This window comes from Aquila chrysaetos, chromosome 25 (assembly GCF_900496995.4).
Source record: "Aquila chrysaetos chrysaetos chromosome 25, bAquChr1.4, whole genome shotgun sequence".
NCBI classification, from domain to species: Eukaryota; Metazoa; Chordata; class Aves; order Accipitriformes; family Accipitridae; genus Aquila; species Aquila chrysaetos.
The window spans coordinates 5,269,546-5,295,244 of NC_044028.1; the positions used below are offsets into that span (position 1 = coordinate 5,269,546).

General features: G+C 39.0%; 2 protein-coding genes across 8 annotated transcripts in view; one reads left to right on the plus strand and one right to left on the minus strand.

Annotated features, from left to right (window-relative positions):
• SDK1 (sidekick cell adhesion molecule 1) overlaps positions 1 to 23,728 on the minus strand; it is a 417,371-nt gene extending 393,643 nt beyond the window's left edge. For 2 of the 7 annotated variants that reach the window (XM_030001769.2, XM_030001763.2), the window contains exon 1: positions 21,780 to 23,412. In XM_030001769.2, the coding sequence (XP_029857629.1) occupies positions 21,780 to 22,251 (472 nt within the window). In that variant the 5' untranslated portion in view covers positions 22,252 to 23,412. The other 5 variants (XM_030001765.2, XM_030001768.2, XM_030001764.2 and 2 more) reach the window with 5 other exon arrangements.
• A 689-nt stretch (positions 23,729 to 24,417) lies between these two features.
• Positions 24,418 to 25,699, plus strand: part of CARD11 (caspase recruitment domain family member 11) — a 115,937-nt gene continuing 114,655 nt past the window's right edge. The window contains exon 1 of the mRNA XM_030002361.2: positions 24,418 to 24,513. The gene's annotated coding sequence lies outside the window, so the exon portion shown is untranslated. The remainder of the gene's footprint in view (positions 24,514 to 25,699) is intronic.

Below are 25,699 nucleotides of genomic sequence, written 5' to 3' on the forward strand. Positions count from 1 at the left end.
TTCTTACTCCTACATTAAATCGTTCATCTTCCTAACCTGAAACACACACAGCCTCATACAATGTGTTGAAAGTATCTCTACCGTACACTGTAGAGTCATTAACCAAAACATTCTTCTGCAAGTACACGAAAGGATTCTGCGGTCATTTGGGCTGGACCAAACGAGCCTCTACTCTATACCCCTTCCAGCGCGCTAACAGTGAGGACCAACTAGATCGAACGCGCTTATTTAAATAACACCGAAACCGCCTGGGAACTACACCCGAGGCGGCTGCTACCCGAGGCCGCGCCGCCGAGGCTCCGCACGGGCGGCCCGGCCCAGGCTCCGGCCCAGGCTCCGGCCCTGCAGCGCGGCCGCGGCTCCCGGGCGCCGCGCCGGGCCGGCGCAGCCGCAGCCGCCGCCCGCCTGGCCCTCTGGCGCCCTCTGCTGGGCCTGCCGAGGCTGTCAGGCGGCGGTTTCACACCGCCCACGCCGCTAGCACCCCACGGGCGCGCTGCGGGCCGGGGCGACGCGGGCCTTCCCCTTCGGGCGCTCGCCACGTTCCACATAGACACCCTTCCGCCTCCCTTCAACTGGTTAAGCTCCAGCACTGGCCGTTCGTTTCCTTCGGGCAATTTCAGAACGGTGTGATCCCTTTAGCAGAAGGCCGTGGTTGGCGGGGCCCAATCACCCCTCGGGCGGTTTTGACCTCCCACGAGCGGCAGGTACTGCGACACGGTTCTCCTCCCGAGCTCCAGACCTGTAGCCATTCCGATATACAGCTCACTAACTCTTCTATAGAAGAGTTGAGAACTGAAGCACAAGATAACATCACACTTTAAAAGAAGTCACTCTGAGAAGGCTGTATGAGATACCAATATGTAAGGAAACAATTGTCTGCCATTTGTCAGTTCCTGTGCACCTTCCTCCCACTCTGGAGTGCTCTCGAGAATTTAGGATTCCAAACTTCTTACCTTGGCTCTCTGATCTTCCAGCTTCTCCTGAAATGCAGACTCCAGTCCTTCTCCAGCTTTCTAACACACACACACACAAAAAAAAACCCAAAAACAAACAAAAAAATCTCCACACAAACAAAAACAAACAAAAAAAATCCCATCCCACTCTAAAAGACTACACTTCTGCTCTTCTCTTTTGCTCCATCACTTTTTTAAAACCCCACTCTGGTACCTTTTTTCCTTCCTCCAATACAAATGACTCCTCCTCCCTGCAGATAAACGCATCCAAACAGTCGTCTTCCAAATTAAATATCTTTAGCATTTACTTGGGAAAAAAACTAAACCCTACAAGTCAAAGTAACAAAACAATGTAATTTTACCTGAGCCCCATGTAATACTACATTAAACACTGAAATTTCCTATGTTCTCTACACTTCAATATATTTACTTTATAGCTGGCCTGGAAGCATTCTGACAATGCTTAATGCAACTACTGCGAAGCAAGGAGAACGAAGCTAGATTTCAAGCTCTGAAAACTGGAATTTTACATCTGAATTTTACTTTAAGGAATAAGTTATTGGTGTTTCCTCCCCAGCTGAACAGCCCTAAGGTATAACGGATGGGGCGGGGGGGGGAATGCTGGGGTGTGTCTGATACTTAGCGAACAAGTTCAGAACTAAAGGATTCTGATTAGATATCCCTGAAATACGACTGGCCTAAAACATGAGAATATACTGAGAACACATCAGACTGAAAAGAATCAAGTCTGAAAGGAGCATAAAACTTCACCCACCATCTCTGACTGAAGGCTGCAAAAGTGCAAGGGCCTACAGAAAGTTGTTTTTTTGTGGTGGTTCTTTGTTGGTGGTGGTGGTTTGGGGTTTTTTTTTAAATGAAGGTCCTGATGGCTAACTCTTCCCCAGCACTCTTATGACTTTCCAAGTGGTTTCCCAAAACTTGGCTGAGTAATCTATTGAGGACACAGTTTGGATATTTGTTTACAAAAGAGCTCAGTTCAGTTCTCTTCAAATTTCAATGCAAGAAGCATAGGCTCATCAAAACCATGAAACAGAAAAGGATTATGTATAGCAGGTGTCTGAAATACCATCTACTTTAGCAATCTGGAGTACTGGTAGCAGCAAAAGCAATTAGACTCTGAACTCAAGAAAATTCTGTCTTTACAGCTCGGATAGTTAAATAGTGAACAGATTGACAATGGAATCTCTGGAATCTCCCTTACTGAAGTGCTTAGAAAACAGATTAAATAAATATCTGTCAGGAATTGTGTTGGTATGATTGATCCTGTCATAGTCCAGGAGAATATACTGTTGAACCTTTGAATCCCCTTCCAGCCCTCCTGCTTTTCTTCTTCTCTTTGAGTCAGTGAATTGCAGCATTTGCATTATTGTATTTTAGTTAATTTATCTTTTAAAAACACACTGAAAATTAAGCATATTCAATTCAGTCATGAAGCAGCAGATGAGCATAAAAAGCTCACAGCCTTATGGCGCTGGTGGGGAAGAGTTAGACTGGAAGAATGCGATTTCAGCAAGGCAAGGTAGGCGAGATAGGCTGACAGCAAAGGGGCTCAGAAGCAGGTGTGAGGAGATGGAAAGGTGCACTGGTGCCAGGAAACTGTATCTGAGCCGGAGAGCTGTTTGCTGTTCCTGCCACTGATGAAAAAGGGCAAGAATAAGAGAATTGGCTGCCAGTGCTAAGAAAGTCTCTTTACCATAGTGCTCATCCCAGAACAGGATACTGAATGTGTAGCAGTGTCAAGCAGCAGCCAGGGCTGGCTGTTCCCAAAGGGAAAGCAAACCAGGAGCCAAGCATGACCCCAGCACAGGGGGTTCCCTCCGCACCCAGGGTGCAGTCCCATAGCACTTGAACACAGCGGGCAGAAAGAGGTGCTGGCAATGCAATCCATTGGCAGTCCCAGACAAGACAGGAGATAGCGACACGCAGGTAGACCAGCCAGAGGCAAAAAGAAATGGGTACAGAGACAGCACTAGGCACAAGTTACAAGGCATGTCTGAGGGGCCTATCCAGGAGACAAGCCACCCACCACCCAGGCCTGAGATCTATCCAGGAAGCAGAGCAGGAGGCAGGCACACCTACAACAGAGCTCAGGCAAGGACTGGAACACCCACCCAGGCCTGAGCTGAAATGGAGCTCCTGGGCCCAAGGGCAGAGGGTGTGGGTGGAGGGCACTGGCCAGGCTGGTCAGGAAAATTAAGACCTAATGTCCTCAAGGCCCTGACAGGTAGCACACCTGATCTTCGTGTACATTGAGAGAGGCAAAGCTGACAGGTGAACCACAGCCACACCTTAACAGTTTATTACTCTAGATAGCTGCTAATTCTGATTAGCTGAAGCTTGTATCTTACTAAGTGCAGATCACTTTGTGTTAAGATAAAATGAGACTAGAGACATTAGTACAAAAAAGACTCCCTGACTATAGAGCCAAAACATGTGATAAAACTTCAGTGATGCTTCTGCCAGTTTTTGCATAAATATTAAACTAATGGCCCAAAAGTACAAGAAATTCTACGCACTACTCAAAATCTAAAAAAAAATTCTAGAGCAAAGCCAACCAAGACTAATAGGATGTTTTCCATTTACTAAGAATAATTTACAGAAACTTTTCATTATGAAAGACCTCAAATGATTGGGAGGTTTTTTTATACAAATGATGATCCAACTTCAGTAAGATAAAGCATGCTTGACTTATCAATAATATAACTTCTCCTGTAGTTGAAATCAAGCTTTTGCTGAATTTGGCCTATAAACAGAGTATTCATTTCATTAGTTTTAATAAAATTGTACGGAATCATCGTTCAGTGATTTGGGGATGGAACTGAGCTAAATGAAAATCATAATCAAACCAACCTTCCAAAACCAAGAATAATGAATTAATTCTTGGAAGTGTTCTCCATTATCAAATTCCAGCAAAGAACCCTTTAACACTAAGAGTCAAGTCAAACTGCCTATAGTCTTTCCCTGGCTTATCAAGTATCTCTCTTGTTGATAAGATTGAGAAAACATTTGTAAGAAAAGGCAAAAGTATCCATGTAACAATACTTAATTGCTTCTAATTTGAACAGAAAGGACTTAACAAGGAAAGCAACTATTTTTAACATATTCTAACATTTAAGATATAACAAATGGGTATATGCCATACCTAACTTTTTGACATCTGCTTTGGGCAGTTCAATTCACAAATCCAGCTTCTGTGTCAGTTAAGAAGAGCTGGGCACTTGAAATTCTCAGTAGCTACTATGAACAAGGAGTAGAAAATGTTGGGTGTAAGGTCAGCTGGAGCTAAAAGTTAACAAAGGGTAGGTTTGAAAACCCACTTCTCCAAGACTCAGATTCTTGTCTACAATGCTGAATCATTTGCTCATACATAAAAGCTTGAAAACCCTTCTTGCATCAAAGCTACACAAGTACTAATAATAAATACACAGGCATTGTCCTGTGATCGTCCATACTGACATGCTGTTAGCATAGTCCTTGGCATAGTTTTGGTGATACACCAGTTATTAGCCTCCCAAACTGTGCTTGGACATGCTTTCAGTGTAGTGTGTCTACTAGGGGCTATTTCCAACATACATATTAGATGTACCCACCTTGTTTTGATAGATAAAAGAATTTAATATACAGATTCTATTGTATTATATATGGCATGTTCTATGCAATATATGGTTCTATCATGCCAAATGGCTTCAATGCAGAGAACAGGCCTGGTCCATTTTGTTTAGCAACACAGATGTGCTATTAGATTCTGCAATTGACTCTCAGCAGAAAAAACTAGTCTTGCTGCTTCTTCCAAAGACCCAGTATCTTTCTCTCCAGGATATGAAATGTGGGTTCAGTCATGTCCCTCAGCGCAAGGAGTTCAAATCTGAAATTCTTGTATCCCATTCCCTGAAAAGTGCCTATAACATGAAGCCACAGGACAAGGCTGGAAGTATTTTCCATTATCCAGCTGAAGCTGTCCTTTGTACATACTTCCAAACAGAGAAGAGTCAGTGGTCAAAAAGGAAAGGGCAAAAGCATAAACACACAAACAAGAGGGATCCTGACTCTAGCATACTGAGCAGGAAATTCTTGAGAGGGAGCAGCCTTGAGTTCCTATGCCTGCCCCTAATATTGTTTATAATGTTTTTCCTCTATCTGAAATTGTACATATGATCTGGAGGGTAGGGACAAGATCATGGAACTTCCCACTTTAATCGAGTGTACCTGCATTAAGCTCTGCACTATTACTGCTACATTATTGCAAGTTACCTGAGATAGCTTTTCAATTTAGAAATGTTATCTCTGCACAGCCCTGTAAAAGGGGGAACAGAGGTAGATCAACAGACAGAATACACTAAATTTCAAAAAAAAAAAAAAAAAAAAAAAAAAAAAAGACGACAGATCTCCTTCCATGTAAACAGCAAAATTAACTTTTTTTCCCTGGAGCTTTTTTTTGTTCATTTAGTTCAAGTTTTTTATTCATTGGCTCTATACTAGTAAAAACCTACACAATTTGAATTTTGCTTCATTTACTAAGACAATACTGTGCTTACATGTGGCTAAGCCTTGATTGATAGATTAAGGAGAAATTTCAGTCGATCTTTTAAACTTGTTTTGTGATTTTCTTTCTTGACACTACTCCATCCCCCTAACAAAATAATCTTAATTCCTTCTACATTAATTATCCTTATATAAAACTATTTAAAATATAAACATATGTTTAACTGAGCTTTGCTCTTTTATTTGCAAGTATTTATCTGCAGTTTTTCCATCAGACCAAACGGGCCCAAAAGAAGTGCTGTCTGAAAAGGAACAAACATACAGTTAACAGAATCTACAAGTCCTCTTCAAACAGTGTCTACTTAAATACAGATGAATACCCCAGATACTTCGCAAAAGTCTTATAAGTATCATGCCACTGAACATACTAATTTTCCCTGCCAATTGTACATTTTTATCTAACAGTAACTAGGTTGATGTCAAAGAACTGAAACAAAATTATATACCATATGTCATACCAGAAGCAGGTTATAAAGATTAGCATATTTATAAGACAAAAAAAATGCATTTTAAGTAATGCAAATATGAAAAAAAAAAAATTTTTATTTGTAAAAGCATTTTTTTTTCCCAAATCAACTTAAAGTATGCTTTTCTATTTTACTTTTACAAGATCAAAGAAATTAAATTCCATCCTGTAGGAAAAATCTTAGAGAGGGTAACATCTGATATTGTGCAAAATGTCAACAATCAATAATTTATCCTTTCCAACTGCAATGCTAGGGTCTAAACAATAATCCATTTCATCCAAGATAAGACGGAGAAGTCAGTCAATTTGGTAACCGTCATAATGGCCCAAAACGTTCCAAGTTGAAAACCATGTAGGGCAAGAACTGAACATATAACTCTAAGTTTCTAACTAAAATCCAGTATTTTTGACATGAGCCTACTTTTGCACATTTCTAATTGAGTATCTTGATTCATTTAGACAAACTTTTTCAATCAGCACTTTTTAAACTTTTTAAAACCCCATGTAAAAATCTGAAAAGTAGTGCTAATTGAAGATGAACAATTAAAAGCATGTGTTTTTAGCAGAAGACCAATATGCAAATTGTTATTAAAAACAAAGCTAATGGATAATTAGCAAGCTATACTTACCTTTATTATGGTCATTAACTCTCAAAGCAGCAATAAAGTCAGAATAATATTTGCCTACCTCCTGGAGACAAAGCTGATGGACTAACATGTACTTCAATGTATTCCACATGTATTTTGTTATGTTGCCTTTGGTGATAATATATAATTTAGCTAAGCCAATTTAACATCAATTTCAAAATAGCTTGCCAGAGGAAACTGAAATATATATTTTGCCTAGTAGGAACATATTTTTTTATACAAGAATCCTCACAAAAAATTGTTACAATTCTCTAACAAAATTTTCAAAATATGAAAAATTACTAAAAGTAACTTTAGATTAATAATTAAAATACCAAAAAAATTATAAAACTCCTTTTGATGATGAGGCCAATTTTTCCCATTACTAAGGCATTCATTTTAAGACTCCAAAGCTGTAAGTAGCAGATTTTTATATTATTAACATTGCCATATGAACTAGTCAACATAATAAAGTCTCTAGTAAACTCTGATCAAACCATCTGCAAAGGTTTGGTTTTTCTGTCTTTATAATTTTCTTCACTTAGACTGAGAGTAATCTCGTCTTCATACATACTTCATGATGCACTACTAATAATCTGTAGTAGAATTAATAGGGTAGTTTCCAGGAAGTAAGCAGTACAGCTACAAGAGTATTTTTGTTGCACAGTTCTTTCAACCTACTATTCATAGCTAAGAAAGTATTTTAATTTCCCTAAATAGCTGATAAGTAATACAGAAATATGCTTATTAAAATCTATTTTTCTTCCCTTAAATGATGTAATATTGTCAAATGGATACAAAAAGTGAATGAATGAATAAATATTTGCAGTAGCAATGCAACATTGATACTGTGCAAGTGCTTCACCAGCACTTGCTCCGCTTATTTTGCCTTGGAAGAGTTTGCATAGGTTAATTGTTGAGAACAATTCTGTGGATGATGCATGAAGAGAAATAGGATCCAAGATGGTGAAATGGCCATCAAGGCACTAAAGAAGATAAATGACGAAGGATTTCTCTACCACTGTAATCACAGTAATCAAATAAAACTCTTCTACCTATCTCCAGTCTTATAAACAACACAGATCAGAGGGGATCCAGAAGACCATGTTTGCTAAGTAAATATCCTTTTCGAAAAAGTGATGGAATGTGCCATACTTAAGTATCACAACACTAATCCTTGTTTGATGTGCAGAAACTTGTGGCTTACATGCAAATACAAAGGTTCGATGTTCATTTTGATAAACAGGTTAGACTAACTGAAACCTGAGATGCTGAAGGGTGAGAGAGACTTAACTGCATAGGCTTCAGGATTACAGCAGAGCTCTACCCCTCCGGAGTCCCCAGAGATTGTTGCTCTAAGACAACCTTCTGCTCTAAGAAAACCCTCTGCAAGAGCCAGCACCTTTTAGCTGGTTTTCCTATTGAACTTTTTTTCCCTGTAACTTACAGTATGAGGTGTGTATTCTATTCTCTGCCCAGATGGACAGTGTCAGGAATTTGTAGATAAGAACTCAAGAAAGATCCTTCATCTTCCAGTGTGGAAAAAGCCATTTATACAGTATCTCTGTTGTCTCCCACACAGGACATCCTTTCTGCTAATAAAAGTCCCTGCAGTAGGTACAAAAAAACCCCAACACCACAACAACAAAAAAAAAAAAAGGCAGGTGAAAAAAAGGAGCAGGGGTAAGGGAAAGCTCTGGAAATATGGGATGCTGTTTTTTCTAGAAAGGACTGTAATTAGCCTAATAACTGACATGTGTACTATATAAGGAAAAAAAAAGACCTTTTTGTGCTACGTGACTATGTAATAATGGACTTCATTTTTTTTCCCCACAAATTTAAAAGCACACTTAATAAATGACCAATAGTGATGATAGACTATCCTTTACCAAGGATTCAAAGAGCAAAGGTTTCAAAGAGCTTGAAACCTGTTGCCTTTAGCTGTTTCTTCAAAGATAGTATGTCTGAAAGATCCAAACTCTTTGTTTCTGACAGAACTGCTGCACACACAGTGATATGAAAAAGCACAACTAAATAATTGAATAACCACAAGTATTTTGACTCTAACATGATTACATTTCACAATGCAGATTTATGAGATTCGAGATCTCCATTTAAGATCATGCCATTTCTATACAGTTTCTCTCTGTCAATATAGAAGGTACAAAATGAAACTACATTTAGATGCAGTCATAAATACAAATTATGCTTAGAAATCTGAAATTCAGCAATATATGCATTTAAATCACAAAAATTAATTTTATACCACTCTCCAGTAAATTACAGCATCACACAAAACACAAGATACTGATATTAATGTCTCTATCTGAAACAAAAAAGAAATATTCCTCACTGTTGTATGTCATTTGGCTTAAGAACAGCATCTTAAATGTTTATTAAGGTCACAACATTTTAGATAATTACTTCAATATCATTGTTTTCACATAGTTTCAGACAACTAAGAAAGATTATAAAGGAATATTATGTGTTTAACAGCAACAAATATGATCTAAATGTGAAGCTAAAATTCTTAAAATATATTCTGATTTTTCTCTAATATAAAGAAAATGAATAGCCAGATAATTTTGTGGGGGAAAAAACTTTGAAAGGTCTATATAATTAAACATGGATTGACTGCACATAGCAGAATGAGTTTTTTAAAACTCAAACACTGTACAAAGTTAAAAGTTTAGACTTAAAATATCAGAAGCATTTTTAAATGGATTTTGATACATTTATGTGAAATGAGAACAAATAAACCTCACAAAAGGAAGGAGGCCTCCAAAATGAGTGTTTTAAAAACTGAGATGTTGTTAGATGGCCTTAGTTAAGGCTGGGCACTATTCATACTATTTCTGTAGCTTACCTCCATGGTTTTTTTCTTTGCTTTATCACCCCATTGCTTCTGCCAGCAAAATTTAGAGGAGCAGGTGAAGGCAACTGAGTAGGGAAGAAGGAACTAAGAGTGGAAATTATTGCTAGAACAATATTTTCCTTCTTACACTGCACCCTGAGGGTCACAGTTCTGAACACTATAAGGGTGCAATTATTTAACTCAATGCCAAATGACACAAAACATTCTTTCAGATATGTTAAAATAACCTGTTAAAAAAAGAGTTATTAAAAACAGGGCAGAGGCATTAAAATATAATTTTGGAAAATATAATTATGCAAAGCACTAATATGCCTAATAATTATATGTTAATTTAAAACTTCTTTCTATGTAGATGTAATACTTTGTCTACAAAAACCAGAAAAGTAAAAGAACTTCTGACCAGCATCAGTATAGGACTTCAGAGGGCTTAAACACACTGAAGGCTTCAAAAATCCCCAACATATCAATCACTATGGACAGTTCTTCATATGTACAGTAAATTCTACTTGTCAGCTTACTACATGAGCTCTGAATAGCTATGTCTTGTGTTTTATTTGCCTTTATGCAGCATATGACCAAGCATGCATACACACAGTTTACTCAGCATGTAGCCATTTTTCCAGAATTTCAAGGCAGCTGAGACTGTTGGATGTCTGGACAAGTGACTGAGAGCTGCAAATAGGTATGAAATCAACATTTGCCTTTCACACAGTATATAAGATTTGACTGAATTATGGGAAACCCGTATCTGGCAACGCTAGTACTGGTTTTGGGAGCTCTTTCAGTCAAGGCAGTCACATCCTTAGAACAGCACTATATTTGGTCTTATAATAAAACAAACCATAGCAAACATCTTCTTTCTTTCACAAGTTAGATAATATCCACTGTCTTTGTCACATGTTAATAGTTCCAACAGAACTCTTCTGGTAAACACACAGATATGGATGTTAATTAAATTCAACTCAAGTGTGAGTGACAACTAGATGCATTGCACATGCCCAACACCAACACTCACTAAGTAGTTATAAAAAATGTGCAATATGCCATAATTTACCAAAGCACCAATACCTAGTCACTTCATGCTGCAATGAATTTCAAGTAAACATGAGTAGTTATGCCATTAATTCTAATTAACTGACAGCTAACAGTTACTCCGCTATAGTGAACATTTGCACAAAAGCTGGTTTATCAGTATTTATAATGTCCAGCGGCTCTACAGAAAGATATTTAGAACACTAAGAATTCCTGTAAGAATTGTTCTTATATGTAAGAACATTTGTTCATATGCAAGTGTGGAAGTCCAAAAATACTCAGCACTGTATTTTTTTATATGCAATATGAAAACTTTGACCTCATTTGTATTAAACCTTCAGGACAGATATTAAATAATATCACTGATCATTTATTAACCTAATAACTCTTTTTGACCAGACTGCACAAGCACAAACTGACAGTTACTCTTTTCTTTTGTTTGCCAAGTCAGCTAAGTGATCAAGAGGAGCTAAGCTTTTTGTTATTACCCAGCTGCACTAGCACATGATGATTGAAAACTTCTGGGGATGTAACTTTAGGTAAGATCAGAATATACCCTAGCGGAGAGGTTTTTCACAAGCTAAAGAGTTTACACTGGCACTGATGTAACTGAGCCACAGAATAAAATTAGAAGATTAAAAATACCATCTCCTAATTCACCTGCCACCAATTCATACTGATAAATCACTTCCCTTTATTACTGTACTTGCCAACAGGTGAAAGCTTTTGTATTTTGTCATTTGTAAGTATACAAAAATAACTCCTACTTACTGATCTTTGATTTAATCCTTGATTTATTAACTATCACAATGAAACTAACAATTTAAAGGGCAATGAAAACACAATCCTACTTAGTGAGAGTAGAACCTAGACCAAAGAATATCCTTCCTTCATTGAGCCCGCTTGGACTCAGCCATTTAGGGAAAGCCACCACTGTTTCTGAGGTAATTTTAAAAGCTCTATCTGCCTACAGCTTCCTCTGCTGACAGTTTTTAGTTTTGTTTGCCTGTGCTTTAGTTGTGGTTTAGTTGTGTTTATGTCTCTTCTCACTGACTGCCAACTTATAGAGGAAATTGCCTATAGAAAGGAAATACTAAAACAGATGTATTCAGCATAATGTCAAATGTATAAAATAAATTGGAAAATGTTTTATGTCTTCAGTCAAAGAGCATTTAGGGTGAAAGTGATACCACATTTGTTGGTGAAAGCTATTTTGCAGGCATCAAGCTTCTATTCTGCATTGTTATAGATGAAAAGTATCCATCTCTGCCCATGAGATAAGGATGGTCCATTTGCAGAGCCATCTTACATTTTCTCACTGGCTGTTCCACTAATTTTTTTTATAGTGGAGCTCAACAATTTGAAAATGTCAAAAAATTAAGTTTTAGATCTTGGATTTCTGTAACAGGATTAGTAAGATTTGTACTCTTCAAATTTTAACAGGCACAGCAGTTAACATTGCAGATTTTTATTGAAACCAGTATGCCATAAATATGTCTGTTCAGGTTTTGGGTAGCAGAAGACATGGCTATACACAGTATACAAAAGCTGAAAATTATACTCATGAGAAATGTGAATGGGATTGACATGGCATCATTTTAATTATGATACACTTACATAGTGAATGTAACACTGAATTACCAGCACTGAAAACTTTTGAGTTTGACATGACTGTCATTAACTCAGAATTCTCAACTGAAGATTCAGAAAAATATGCATAAATATTTGACCCATTAAATGCTAATAATAAATCATATATAATGAAAATAATTAAATCTGAGGAAGATTGCTATCAACACTACTATAGAAGAACTTGAGGAAAGATGTTAGGTACTACATAAATTACTTCAAATTTTCAAAATGCACAGGTATGAAATCTACCTTGCTCTGTTACTCGTTGATACTTCAAACTTGTGGATAAATGGGAGATTTATCCTCAGAGTCACCTGAAATTTTTCTGCTGATGACTTCATTAAAAAATAGCATCACCAGCCTATTTTGTTAATTGAAGTAAGGTACAATCAATTAACCTATTCTCCCATTTCCATGAACAGAAACAATTAAAAGTGAAATTTTAGCCTTGTTGTATGTGTAATGAGCACTAGCATGATCAGGCTCTGTGAATAGGAAACACCTTCTCTCAGTCTACAAATTTCAAGAAGTTACTATCTAAAATATGTATTATTTTCAAGAGGGGAAAAAAACCCCACAGACCTCTCAGTAGTTCTTAAAAGCTAAGAATCTTGCATGCTAGTTCCAAGAGAAAAGATAGCACAGAACTTAAAAAAAAAAAAAAAAAAAGTTTAAAATAACTAGAATATTATTTTCTTTTTAAAATATGTTATTTTTAAAATGATGGCTGCACATGCCAATGCAGGAAATGAATTTAACAATGATTCACATATTTTTCTCTATTTAAGACATGTCCGATGTTACTTGAGATAAAGAAGTAACTAGTTATGTTTATTAAAAAAAATTCTAAAGGGAAATGGAAAATTAGTTGATAGCATTTACCTTAAAATCTGGTGTTTGAAGTGGCACGTATTAAAATGGTTTTAAAAAGTAACTTCAGTTACTCCCTCTTCAAAAACAAATCTAACTTCTTCATGGCAATAAAAATAGCAAAAGGAGAAACACAGGAGTTACTATTCTTGATCTCTTGCCTCTTAGTCTTATGTAACGTTTCTGAAAAACAATGCCTGGGATAATCTACCGTTAAACAATCTTTCCGATTATCTGTTGTGAACAAGGTCTTCCAGCACAATAAAAGCCCTGCTTCAGATAATACAAGTGTCCTAGAAAAGCTGTTCTGTGTCCAGTTAGAGGATAACTAAGGAATCTGTTCTACATTTTGCATATAGAATCAGGGGTTTTAAACTATCACCTCAGTCTTTTATTAACAGTAGGCATTATTTGTATTACAATAGCATGTAGGAGCAATAATCAGAGACCAGAAACACATTGTCGTAGAGGCTCTATCAACCTGGGACAAAAAGGTAAAGCAAAGAGAGGACAACAGTGAGACAGACGGATGGGCATACATGCGAACAATGAGACAGTCTTCATCATGGGACAACAGCATTTCCAGTGCATTTTCAGGTAGGCTACTGTAAAAGGTTTTTTTATGCATCATAGAAAAAAAAAAAAAAAGAGTTCTTGAAGACTTTAAGGGACTTATTTGTTCACAGACAAAGAGTTTCTCCTAAACAATAGGGACAGCAGGGAAGAAAGCACAAGGGTGCTATTTTGCAAATGTTACTTTAGCATGATAGGTTAGAATCTGAGTTTATTCAACTTCTTGATACTGAAGGAAAGAAGAGAGTCCCAAACAATCTGCAAGAAAAGTTAGTTGTACCTCTACATGCACAGATTCAAGAGGACTTAAAATTATGCTAATCAGTACACACATTTAGAAATACTGACAGAGAATTACCCTTACCTCCTCCCACCCACTTCAACACTACAGCAGTGTGTCACTTGCCATGTGTCATGTTATGATAAATGTATTATTTTTGAATTACAAGTATGGCATAGCACCATATATTTCTTTCCCAATCACCACGTACCATTTAGTTATTTCAGAAGTATTTAGTCATGAATGTCCTTTGCACTTCTTGACAGATAAGAAATAAGAAACAAGGAACACTCCCCAATGTGCAAGATAGTAATGACACAAATATTAGATGAGCAAACAGTGCCAGTATAACAAAAAGCATTTTTTCTAAACGTCTGAACATTTGAAATACTTGCATTATAGTTCCATTGTTTTCTTAGTACCTTCCCTTAAAAGGTAGCATTGCTACTGAGTAAATGTCCTATGAACTCAATGCCAAAAACACCTATCAAAGCCACAACATTCTCAGCTAATAAATATAGAAAGTTAGACAAATATGAATTTGAGGATGAAAGTAAGTGTCTACCAGATCTTCTGATTCTTTGTGTAATAATGAGTTACAAACTTCAATTTCAGCTTGGAATCAATGTGGGACTATTTTGGCAATATGTACTGGAGCTATGTATCATTATTCTCTACTTTCTGGTCCAAAAGGGCTATACCCAACAAATTATTTTTTAGATAACTTGTTAGACCTAGGAGTTTATTAGAAAAATATATGGCTTATGTCTTGAAAGACCATAAAGTGGTTTAAAGAGACCTAAGGGACAATGATTTATCTACCAGAATCAACCTTCTCTTCAGGCTGCAGCAATAGAGCATAGAAATGTGAAAAACAGGATTAAAGATTCAAGTTATCTGCTTAAAAACCGCAAATGCGTTATCACTTATCAAAAATGACACTTCAAAAGTTATCTGGACGGTGTGACATAAGATTGTACAATCCACTTCCACATTTTGCATAAAGTGGTGTTAAAGACTTCCTTTTATGAGAGTTGTTGGAACTCATACCACCATTTTTACCTGCTGAATCTGCCTATTAGATACAAATATTAAGAAGTCATACCTGTGGAATTTGCAACTTAAGTTACGGTTTCTTTTTTTTCTAAGAAAAAATATATTATTCCCATTATCAGTCTTGAGAATTGAGATATATGGGGATTAAGGGGAATATTCATATTACCTAACTTTAGCACTGGGAATGTTCATACTACCTAACTTTAGCACTTACCTTACAAGCTTAGGTTAGGAAGACTTTAGGAAGACTCCATCTAACAGAGGGTAAACTCACTGAACGGGTCTTTCAGAGAAAAAATCCAAAGTTAAGTCTTCTAAACCACTCCTTTAAAGGCACTAACCTTTCTATTTTCTACCCAGGAACAGCAGCCTCCACGTGTTTGTAAGAAGTTAGGCAGTGTACATTCCCTTGTGTTTTGTCTGAGTCTGAAAACTCTCTAAGAATTTAAACTGATCTTAGTGATGGCTGCCAGGGTCATGCCCTCTGGCCATGCATTCCCATCACCTCTTTTGCTTTGTCCCTGATGCTTGTGTGACCGCAGTTTGAGCTAGTTCAGGGAGCTGAACAGCTGAAAATTAACTTTAAAAACACTTCCCTTAAAAGGCCTAGATCTACATTTTCAATATTAGTGAGGGCGTCATTTGTCTTACACCTCAGGGGCATTTCACAGATAAAACATATGATTAGCAACAGACTAGTATATATTCTAGTAACAGATTTATTATTTTTCTTAGCAAGGGCAGAACAAAAAATAACCCTTAGTAAACCAAAAATACTAATGCTCAAGATACGGTATACAAATACCATGTGTGTCTAGAAGCTAACTAATTAAGTTAGTATGCACATTAAAATAAAAGGTTCTTCCCTTCTAAGCCATGTAACCCCTTAAGCTCAAACCTGCAAGTGCTACGTGAACTAATTCCTACAGAACCTATTGGAAGTTCCAGGGCCATGACATTTCAATGACCATGTGCATAAAGGAATAGGGAAGTTTTACTTACATGAAAAAAAAAATTCATCGCATCTATTTAACACCTATTTATAACCAATAAACTGCGAAAACAATACACTTCCCATAAGAAAACATGCCAACTCCTAAACACTTCCAATTTAATAAATTTAACTAGGCTACATGTGAGGCCACTTATCAGAAGAGTCCTAGGGAATGGAAATTATGAAATTGTCTGAAATAGTCTGTAACAAGACCAACATCAGCACAGACAGAAATAACTCCAGAAACCCCAATTTCTTCAGGAACAGACCTTTCATGGAGTTATATTTTTGTTCTGCATGAGCTATATGGGTGGTGAAGGGTCATCTTTGAGGCACATGGAGCGAAGAGTCTTTATTCACTAGAAAATACTCACTCAATAGTCAGAAATAGAAACCAAGTCTCACCAATCACCTGCTTTCCAGCTGTAATAACTGCAAGTAGTCTAATCCAATGCCACGCTATAGCTGCTAAGAGTTCTTCCTTCAGTCCACACAAAAGTCATCTTGTGCTGAATTTAAAAGATTTGAAGTAAATGAAAGATGTAGCCAAGCACTGACAAGAAAACAAAATACTGAAAAACTGATCAGTGAGCAGTATTCGGTCTTATTTCTGACTAATGTAGAGAGTAAAATAATATGTGTCAATTTAAATTTAATCATAATGCAGATGCATAAAGAATTCAGATTAAAGATGCACAAGCTACCTTAGTTATGGCATTTTCTAATCTTTGCACAAATCTTACAAAAATTATTCTAATTTATATATTACAACTGCAAGAAAACACAATTTTGAAAAGACCAACAAATCATCAATTTGTTCATTAAAAACTATTTAAATACATATTGTGAATGTACATATGCAGAGGGAGAAAGAAAGGTCTATTTCTGCAATGAACTCAGTCAGCATGAACAAGATTTTGCTCCATGAGGAATCTAATTGCCTCTAGTCTGCCCACAGATTCATTACAGCAAAAAGGTTCAAGTGAACCAAATAACTAGTCCATTCAGAAAGTGATGCTCAGGTAAAACTGTATACAAAGTTGCTAAATGCATTAACATCTTTTATTTTAATCAAGAGTGTGTTCAAGACTTGTATGTATGTGCTGGTAAGAACAATAAAACACCACCACCACCAAATCCCTCTGAGACATACAAAAGCCCAAGCCCTTCACTTAACAGCTTCCTAATAATTCACTTTAAGATTGTTTATTAAAATTTCTGTGGTTTGTTTAATCAGTCAGACAATCTTTAAAATATTAGCCAATATTTGTCTTTTTTATTCAAAATATATGACTGTGCACAGAGATGACAGAACCTTCCAGAACAACCTTTCAAGGACTATGAGCCATGGACACAGATTCCTTTCCGTTCTTCTGAAGTGGTATGAAAAGTCACAGAGCATAACTGCCACAACCTCTCTCTCCATACCTAGGTCATTCCTGGTCTAAGCATCTTCTGGTAGTGCATGAAAACAACATTGATAAACACCTATTACATATGGTCTTTCTTCACTTCTAATATTACTGCACTCTCAAGAAACTATCAGAAACTCTGTACTTAAGATATTAATAGATAGATATACCTATCTCTTTTAACTTGCTTTGAGAAGTCTTGAGAAGTCATTTTTCAGCAAAACATAAGCATATCAACCAAACCTAAATTTACCACAGTAGAAAGAGTTGGAAGTCACATGATATGGCCACAGAAAAAGCCAACTGTCTCCACCCCATTTCTATTTAGAGTAGGCTTGTATCTACCCCTCCAAATAAATTTTTTAATTGTTACATACACAAAGAATTCACCTGTTTAAAAATCAACACATACTTAAGATGTTCATCTAAAGAAAGGGAACACAAGAGGTAAATCCAATATGAATTTATGAGTTTCCAATAAACAGTAACAGAATCTTTTGGAATTAGAAATGCATCATTCCACATTTAATTCAGAATGCTTTTCACTCTCCAGTAAGTATTGCCCTCACATTTAACCGTCTCTCTGTCCTTCCAACAACTAAATACTCTATACAAGTTGCTTATCATGTCTGCATCTAATGCAATTTGAAATTTGCTTGAAAATGCTTCTTACACTTAGCATATTTATAAGTTACACCAGATCAAATATTTGAATTAAAAAAGTTGGGCCCCAGAAATATTTCCTTCTATCTTCCATGTCACGGCTTCTGTCAAAGCGTAATAGATATTAATATCACCTTAAATGCACATTCGGGTACATGTAGAATTCTGAATTACAGATTTGATCAAGTAGCATAAAAAGAGTACACTTCCATTGCTGTAAAACTAAGAAAAATCAGACAAGCTTCTCTTTCTTAAAGATACCTATCTCCTGTCGGAGAAGCTTAAAGCTTTGCACTGCTTTTATTTATTTTAAAATCATTCTGAACAGCCATCAATCTGAAGAAGTATATTTTCTAAGTATTGTTTCACTCTTCAACAAAAGTAAGACATTGGGAAGGTACTGAAATCCATTAAGATGCATGTGGAGTAGCCTCTAGCAACTTCCAGCCTGTTTAAATAAGCAGAATTTTTCTATTTCCATACAAATATTCTGGTATTTTAGTAAACATTTTGTACCTCAGTAGACATCAGTGTTTGTTAATCTCTCACCTAACTCATAAATTCCAATCCTGCAACGAGCCCTATGTATTCAACAGGACTATGCCCAGGCATGCTAGACCACTGAGCTAGAGGTCACTGCAGGATAACATTCTTCTCAGTAGTTAGTTACTGTGTCGAAATGATTCACTTCTACCATCACCTTGCAAATTCTAATTTGATAATTATAGCGATTATCAATTAGCATCTCATCACTATTTGATGACACACAATGACTTGAGGCTAACTAGCACCTAATACTCAAATTTAACAAAAATGCCATGAAAAGAGGCATCATGGGAGAGGCTAGCAGGCATGAAGAACGGAGTAAACAAAGAAATGTGCAACAGTTTTCAGACTCTTACAGGTTAATTTTTCTGACAAGCTTCCCATTCACAGATGGGCCAATGTAGTAAGCCGGGTGAGACACGCACATAGTCTGAATGGCGTTTATGCAGATCTGCAGCCATTACAGAAGCTGGAGTACCACTCTAGGCTACATTCATAGGACAGGCCACAACCTTTGTCATCTCTATGTTTCTTCCACCCAGAAAAACCACTCCCATAACGAGAAGGTCTGCACTAACAATACTAAGGTTCAAAGAAAATACTTTATTATCCAGTACAATAAACCACGGTATGTTTCATAAGAATTAAATTCACTTTGAAAAGGAAAAAGAAATCGAATAAATTGTTATATCTAATTACGTACCACAACTACCAGAAGACAGAAAAGCTAAGTACAAAATGAATTTACAAGTTGTTTTACCTACAGTCCGCCTCTAGTTCTGCTTTTACATGGATGATCATTCAAGTCTAGAGAATACTCAACCAACCTGTTGGCAGTTGAAAACCTTTTCTTCCATTCACCTTACAGTATAAAATACTTTATCTCAACGACTTTATCTAATCTGTTTCCTATGAACTAAGAACCTGCATTTCAGGATGCCTGAAATATTTCTTCAATGCTGAAATAGTTATTATAGAAACATTAGCTGGTTATAGCATAGTATTATGATTCATTCAAAATAGCCATGGCCCATATATTTAGAATGTTCATTTTTTTATCACATAAAAAGACTGGAGTCATGTAATTCTCTCATGCGTATGACCACATCATTCCATTAAAAACTTTCTGTGGGCTGTAGCAGAATTTCCATTTTCATCAAGGACTTTTATAAAAAACTGTCATCTTCTCTCTAAGGTAAATTTTTGCATAAAAATTATGAATGCATTAGAATCTATTAGAATTCAGAATGCAAAAGAATCGTAAGTTATAAATGAATACAAATTTTGTGAAAACCTAATAGAAGCACTCTCTATTAAGACCTCCATGCTGGTTTATGTATTGAAGAATTTTTAGAGGACTAACTGTAATTTGCATTTTCTGCATTATATAAAAATAAAAACTTATTTTGTTTCTGCATTATATAATTGTTTTATGTTTCATTGCTTAATGTCTTCTAAACTCTATGCCTTTATCTGCACCAATATTTCTCAGAAATAATGTATCTTATTCTCTTCGGTTCCCCTCCCCCTCTTAAATACTTATGGGTAAAACTAACTTGGTGTTAGGACTTTAGGATAGTTTGTAAAAACTACGTAACCCCCTGCAATATATATTACCTAAAACTGATACTACTGCAAATGCTTAGCAGTCTGAAATATGCTACTGAAAAATTTTTCTATACTATGTGGTAAACAAAAGTTTCCATTCACTTTTTATGGCTAGTTTACTACTAAACCACAGAAAACTGTTTTACATGGCATCTAAATTGATTCCTGAATCACTGGCACTTAAAACTGCCTTATATAAAAAATTTTTGCGTTTTTAATCTAAACAGCAAGAATCATCAGCATTTGTCTTCCAAAATGAAGCATCATGTTGGCATCTATCAACAACAACTACCAGAAGAAAAAAAGTGATGGGAATTTTAATTGGCAGAGGGAATTATTTCAGGTATGTCTTGTTTCAGAATAACAATACCCTGTTAGGGCTTGCAGGCCTCAGCATAAGTAGTTTGGGAATAGCAATGACAGCATAAACAAAGCACTGAAAAAGGTTTATGAGGGTGGAGTCCATTATTAAACACCTGATTAAAACTCTTCTGTATCCTGCGGCTCCAAACTTTCTGAGGATACAGTAGTAAACCCTGAGCTGACAAACTACAGCAGACTTGGCTTATAACCCCTCTTCCTCAACACACAAGCCCATCCAGTTATTAAAACTGAAGGCACCGTTGTTCCCTGTGAAATACTTAAAAAACAAAGAACTAAAACACAAAGACCATTCCCCTTCACAGAGTATTAACTTCCACTTTTAATAACTAACTCATCGTCCCACACGATACAGTTCTGCATTGTCCAACGCATACCACTTCAGCCAGACAATGCACACAGCAATAAAACTCAATCCAGCAAAGAAAGTGAAAGCTGCGTTTGTTCAGCCTGTTATTTGGCGCAGCCAACTGTAATGCTGCTGCCTGCCATTTATTGTTTACTCTGTCAAAGGATTATTAAGAATTAAGCTACATTTGGCAATTTTTTGAGAAGGGAATTTACATGCAAAGTGACTGACACTTGATATTTAAAGTCTATTGGTCGACTCTGACCCTTCGTTTACAAGTGACTCATTTGACTGCAAGGATCTCTGATGTGGAAATGCTCAGATACGAATCAATTGCAGTTTTTGTCTCAGCTAAATGTTACTTGGCAATCCAAAAGAAATGAACAATGCTCGAACGGAGGTTCACATAGAATAGTACTCATATGTTTAAAGAATTCCATTTACATGCCTGATTTAGTTCTAGTCGGCGGATTTATGACTCCCCTTCTCCTAATAACTTATCTCAGTGCACAGTGTTTTTAAACACACACACACACACAAGCAGCAGTTAACTCTTTTGCTGCCTAAAAGAACAGAAATGTACGGACGTATTTAAGTAAATAAAAAAAGCAGGTGGGGTCCCCATAGGGCTTTTGATTCTCTGTGGGAGATTGGGATAGGGGAAGGATAGGACGAGAAAGGGAGAGAAACATGTAGGTACAGTTTGCAAATCCCTGTTCCATAAAGAAACGATTGTGTGTAAGAAACGACCATTCCTACACGAAATCAGCTCAGTGCGAATTCTGCAGTTTACCTCTGGTAAGGGTAAAGTAAAAGGGTTTCTCTGTACCCGAGCGAGATTCCCTTCCTCTTAGAAGGCAGATGCAGCATTTCTATAAACAAAAATGTCTCTAGCCCTACCTTGTGCCAGTGCTTGCAACATGTGGAGCTGAAGCAACAGAAACGCCCACCATCCCCGACAGAAGATGAAACAGAAGTTTAACTTTATCATCATTCCGCCTCGCCTGCTATTCCTTCGGGCAATAATTTCGCGATCCACCCTTCTTTCAACCGTTATTGCCTCACTGATCCCCATCCGATCCGACTGCCTGCCACTCCTGACAGCGCTTTGGTCATTGCTCATTCCGCACCCCGAGGCCGGGCTCTCTGTGGTGGGTTGGGAACATCGCCCGCTGCCTTTGCCCAGGAGTTTGGGGGGGACTGAAGCCCCCACTTCACAGGAACGGCGGACTCTTTGATTTGTGCTCACTTTGCATGCAACCCGAAAGCAGCCCTCCGCGTGCCTCCCGGTATGATAATCGCCACCTAAGTCAATGTTTCTTGTGGAGGTATTGATTGCACCAAAACAACCAGTCAGAAATGTGAAACACATGTTTCTCTGCACTGTCACATCCAATGCCTTCAACAGAGAGGGAGTAAGTTTATTGGCGTCAGTATTTCAGTAAATCCGGATCCTTCAGCACATCGCTAACAGAAACAGAGAAAGACTGATCCATCTTAGCCACCAGCAGACAACCCAAGACAATCCAAAGAGTACCTTTCATACCGCAACGATGATGGAAACTGTTACCCCTGTGATTTTTGTGAAGCGTGGTGAGTTTTCCAGCATGTGTCCCATTCTGCTGCAAAAACCTTGCGATGGAAGTGTTAAATTCTCGTAGGGGGGGGGGGGGGGGGGAGCGTCAAGGAAAAAAAAACCTAATTGAAAGTGTCTCGCTATTCCTTGCGCTAAGGATTTATTTCAGACAATTTCAAGATTAGCCATGCAGACAGGGTAGTCTCCAGATATCCCCGCAAAGCTCTGCATAGTTTATATTAATCCGATTTTCTTTTGGATACAAATCTCTACCGTCAATAGAAGGGTTTGAAGGGTCCTCGAGCAGGTAAATTGAGCAGCTCTGGCTGTGATTCCAGCTCGCTGTGCAGTCAGTCAGCCACAGGCCAGCGGCAGTGTCACTTGAACTCTCACGTTCAGCCGGAGGTAGGGAAAACCTCAGTTGATCATATCTCCCTCCTCCTCGAAGATTGGTGCTGGTCTCTTTCTTGCAGGGAGACCACGACAAAAATCACCTCTAACATGTAAAGCGCTTTTTTTCTGGCCGGCTACGGACGCAGCAACGAAACAAACCCTCAGCTGGTTAGTGTCCGGAGCGGGGGGAGGGAAAACCTCCCGAAACAAACAGCAACAAGGTGAAATCCTTCCAGCTTTGCTTAGATGGACTCCTGCTTTCCTTGTTTATGCAGCCCAGGGATCCTGGTTCTTCCTCTGAGCCTCTCTCCCTTACAGAAGCTGTAAACACAAGAGGCAAAGCGCTATCACAACAGCAGCAGCGGTGGCAATAAAACCGTACCGAAAAAAAAAAAAACCAAACCCACCCACCAAACAAAAAAGCGCTGAAGGTTTTACATTTAAACAATGCATCGGGTGTTGTTTCGGTCCCGCCTTCCGTAAAGGGAAAAGTTTCGTGGGGGATTCCCTCCCCCCCTTATTAAAAAGAAAGAATACGAGTAGTTATAAAAGAAGTACACCCAGGATAAATGCAAGTTAAAAACAGAGCACCTAGGCGCGAAGTTGATCAAACAAAAATCTTGTCAGCTCCCCCCCCATCCCCCCTCCCCGAAAGACAGCCTGAACTTTTCTCGCCTCCTTCAGCACAAGCGCGGTTTTAACCCTCCCCTGGCAGCAGGCTCGCACTTCACCCGCCATCCCTCCCGGGCGCCTACCTCGCCGTCTCCGCCCCGCGTCCTCGCTCCCCTCTCACCTCCCTCAAAACCGGCAGACACACTCCCCGCCCCGGCCGCCGCGCCTGCTGGCTCACCTCCCGTCTCCCTTCACGCCTCTCCACAGCCCGCGGGCCCCCCCCCCCCAAACACACGCCGCGCCTCGTCCCACCTTCCCCTGACCTACACCTCAACGGGGCTGTGTCTGGGGGGGGGGGGGGGAACATCCTCTCACGGAGCTGAGGAGGAAAGCTGCTGGATGGGGAGGGGGGGGGTTATGTGTGTGGAACTGTCAGGAACGGGCGGGAGGGCGGCATTTCCATACAGGTTTGCCCGCCGGCTCTCCACAGACGCCGGAGGAGGAGGCCGCCCCCCCTTCCCCGCGCGCGCACATACACACAGAGACTACCCTGCCGCCAGCGCGGGACCTGCCCGCAGCCGCCTCAAACGCTGTTCGCCCTAACGCTCCGCTCCTCCCCGCCCCCCCGCCGTCCCCTAGCACCGCCTCCAGCCAAGCCGCTGATTGGGCGGCAGGCGCGCGAGGCCGGGGCGCAGGAGCCCGCAGCTCGCGCATAGGCGGGAGGTTGAGTTGGGGGGGGGAACGTCGTCCCGCGTCCCTGCGCTGAGCTTTAACGGCCGCGCGCGTGCAAGCCTTGAGGGGACGCGTCACCGCTCGTCCCCGCGCCGGCTTAACGGCCGCGCGCGCGCGCGCGCTTTGGCGGGACGTTCTCCCGCGTCCCCGCGCTCGCTGCGCCCCCTAGGCCTGTGAAGGGCCGCCGTTGCCGCTGTGGCGGCGGCTGGTGCCGCTGGCAGGGGGCACGCCAGGCACGCCCAGGAAGGCTGGGGTGCGGCTGCTTCGGCTCGTACGTTCCCGGCAGCTATTCTTTTTGTCAGCGAACGAGGAAAATAGCAGGTATGTGACAAAGCCAGGGAGCCCGGAGGTGCAAATTAACCCCTCCCCCCCTTCCTGCTCGTCGTGTTGTGTTTAATTCAGCCTGCGAGGCTGGCAGCGCAGCAAAGTTTCTGAGCTTGCTTTGGTTTTTTTATTCAATGAGTTTAGCGAATGTTTGAGTTGAAGATTGGCAGCCAGCTGCTACTCTTTTTCCCTTTTTGACAAGCTATCTCTTATGATACAGTCACGCAGGCAAACGTAGTAAATTCTCACATCAAATACAAGGTCATTTTTTGGTATTATTAACGGTTGGCATTACGGGTTTCTAGCTGAGGTACGTTTTTCAAGAAAACACCTTTTTGTCATGCCTTTGTTATTTTATAGCATAAAAAAAGTAAAGTGTCGTCACTGTTTCTACACCACCCCAGTACAGGTGAACAGCATTTACTAGTTCCGTGGCAATGTCTGCCCCGTGCGTGTAACACGTGCTCCTCAGTTGCACCCTCTTCTATCCAAGCCATCAAATTTATATAGACCACTGGTCAGTTTTTCGTTTTGACTATCCCTTCGTATCTCACAGGTAAATCTTGTCTGCCAGATTCTCACCTACACTGGTGCCCATTTCTTGTAGTATCTAACAGGTTATTGAGGTTTATGACATCCATGTTCTGCCCTTCCTTCTTCCCTGTGTGTGAAAGCTTGTTGCTCCTATGCTGTAGAAGTTGCTGTACTTGAATTCTTCTCGTGTTGTCATCTTTTCCCGGTAACTAAAAGACATGAACTGTACTTCAAGAGCTGTCACTTGCTTGTGGTCAATAGAGTGTAAATAGCAATTCTGTTGTATCTCTCCTGTCACGCTTTCCTTTTTTTTGTGTGTAGACCACATGAATAATTATCTACAGATATCAGGACCCAGTGCTTATGATTTTCCCTTCCATATGTCCGCTTTGAGAACAATGCAAAGTGAACCTAGATTGTTTTCAGCTGGGTTGAGAACTGACCTCAAGGAAGTAACAATCTGTTTGTAACTCCCATTGTGCCATTAATAGTAGTTAATTTACTGCAGCATGAAGAAACTTTATTTAACTAGTAATTTTGGGTGGGACTGATTTACCTTATCTGGAAACGGAAAGTATATTTAATTGTGCATTTGGTTGGGTTTTTTTTTTTTAAGTACTGTTAACAAAGGAGCATAGGGCTGCTGATG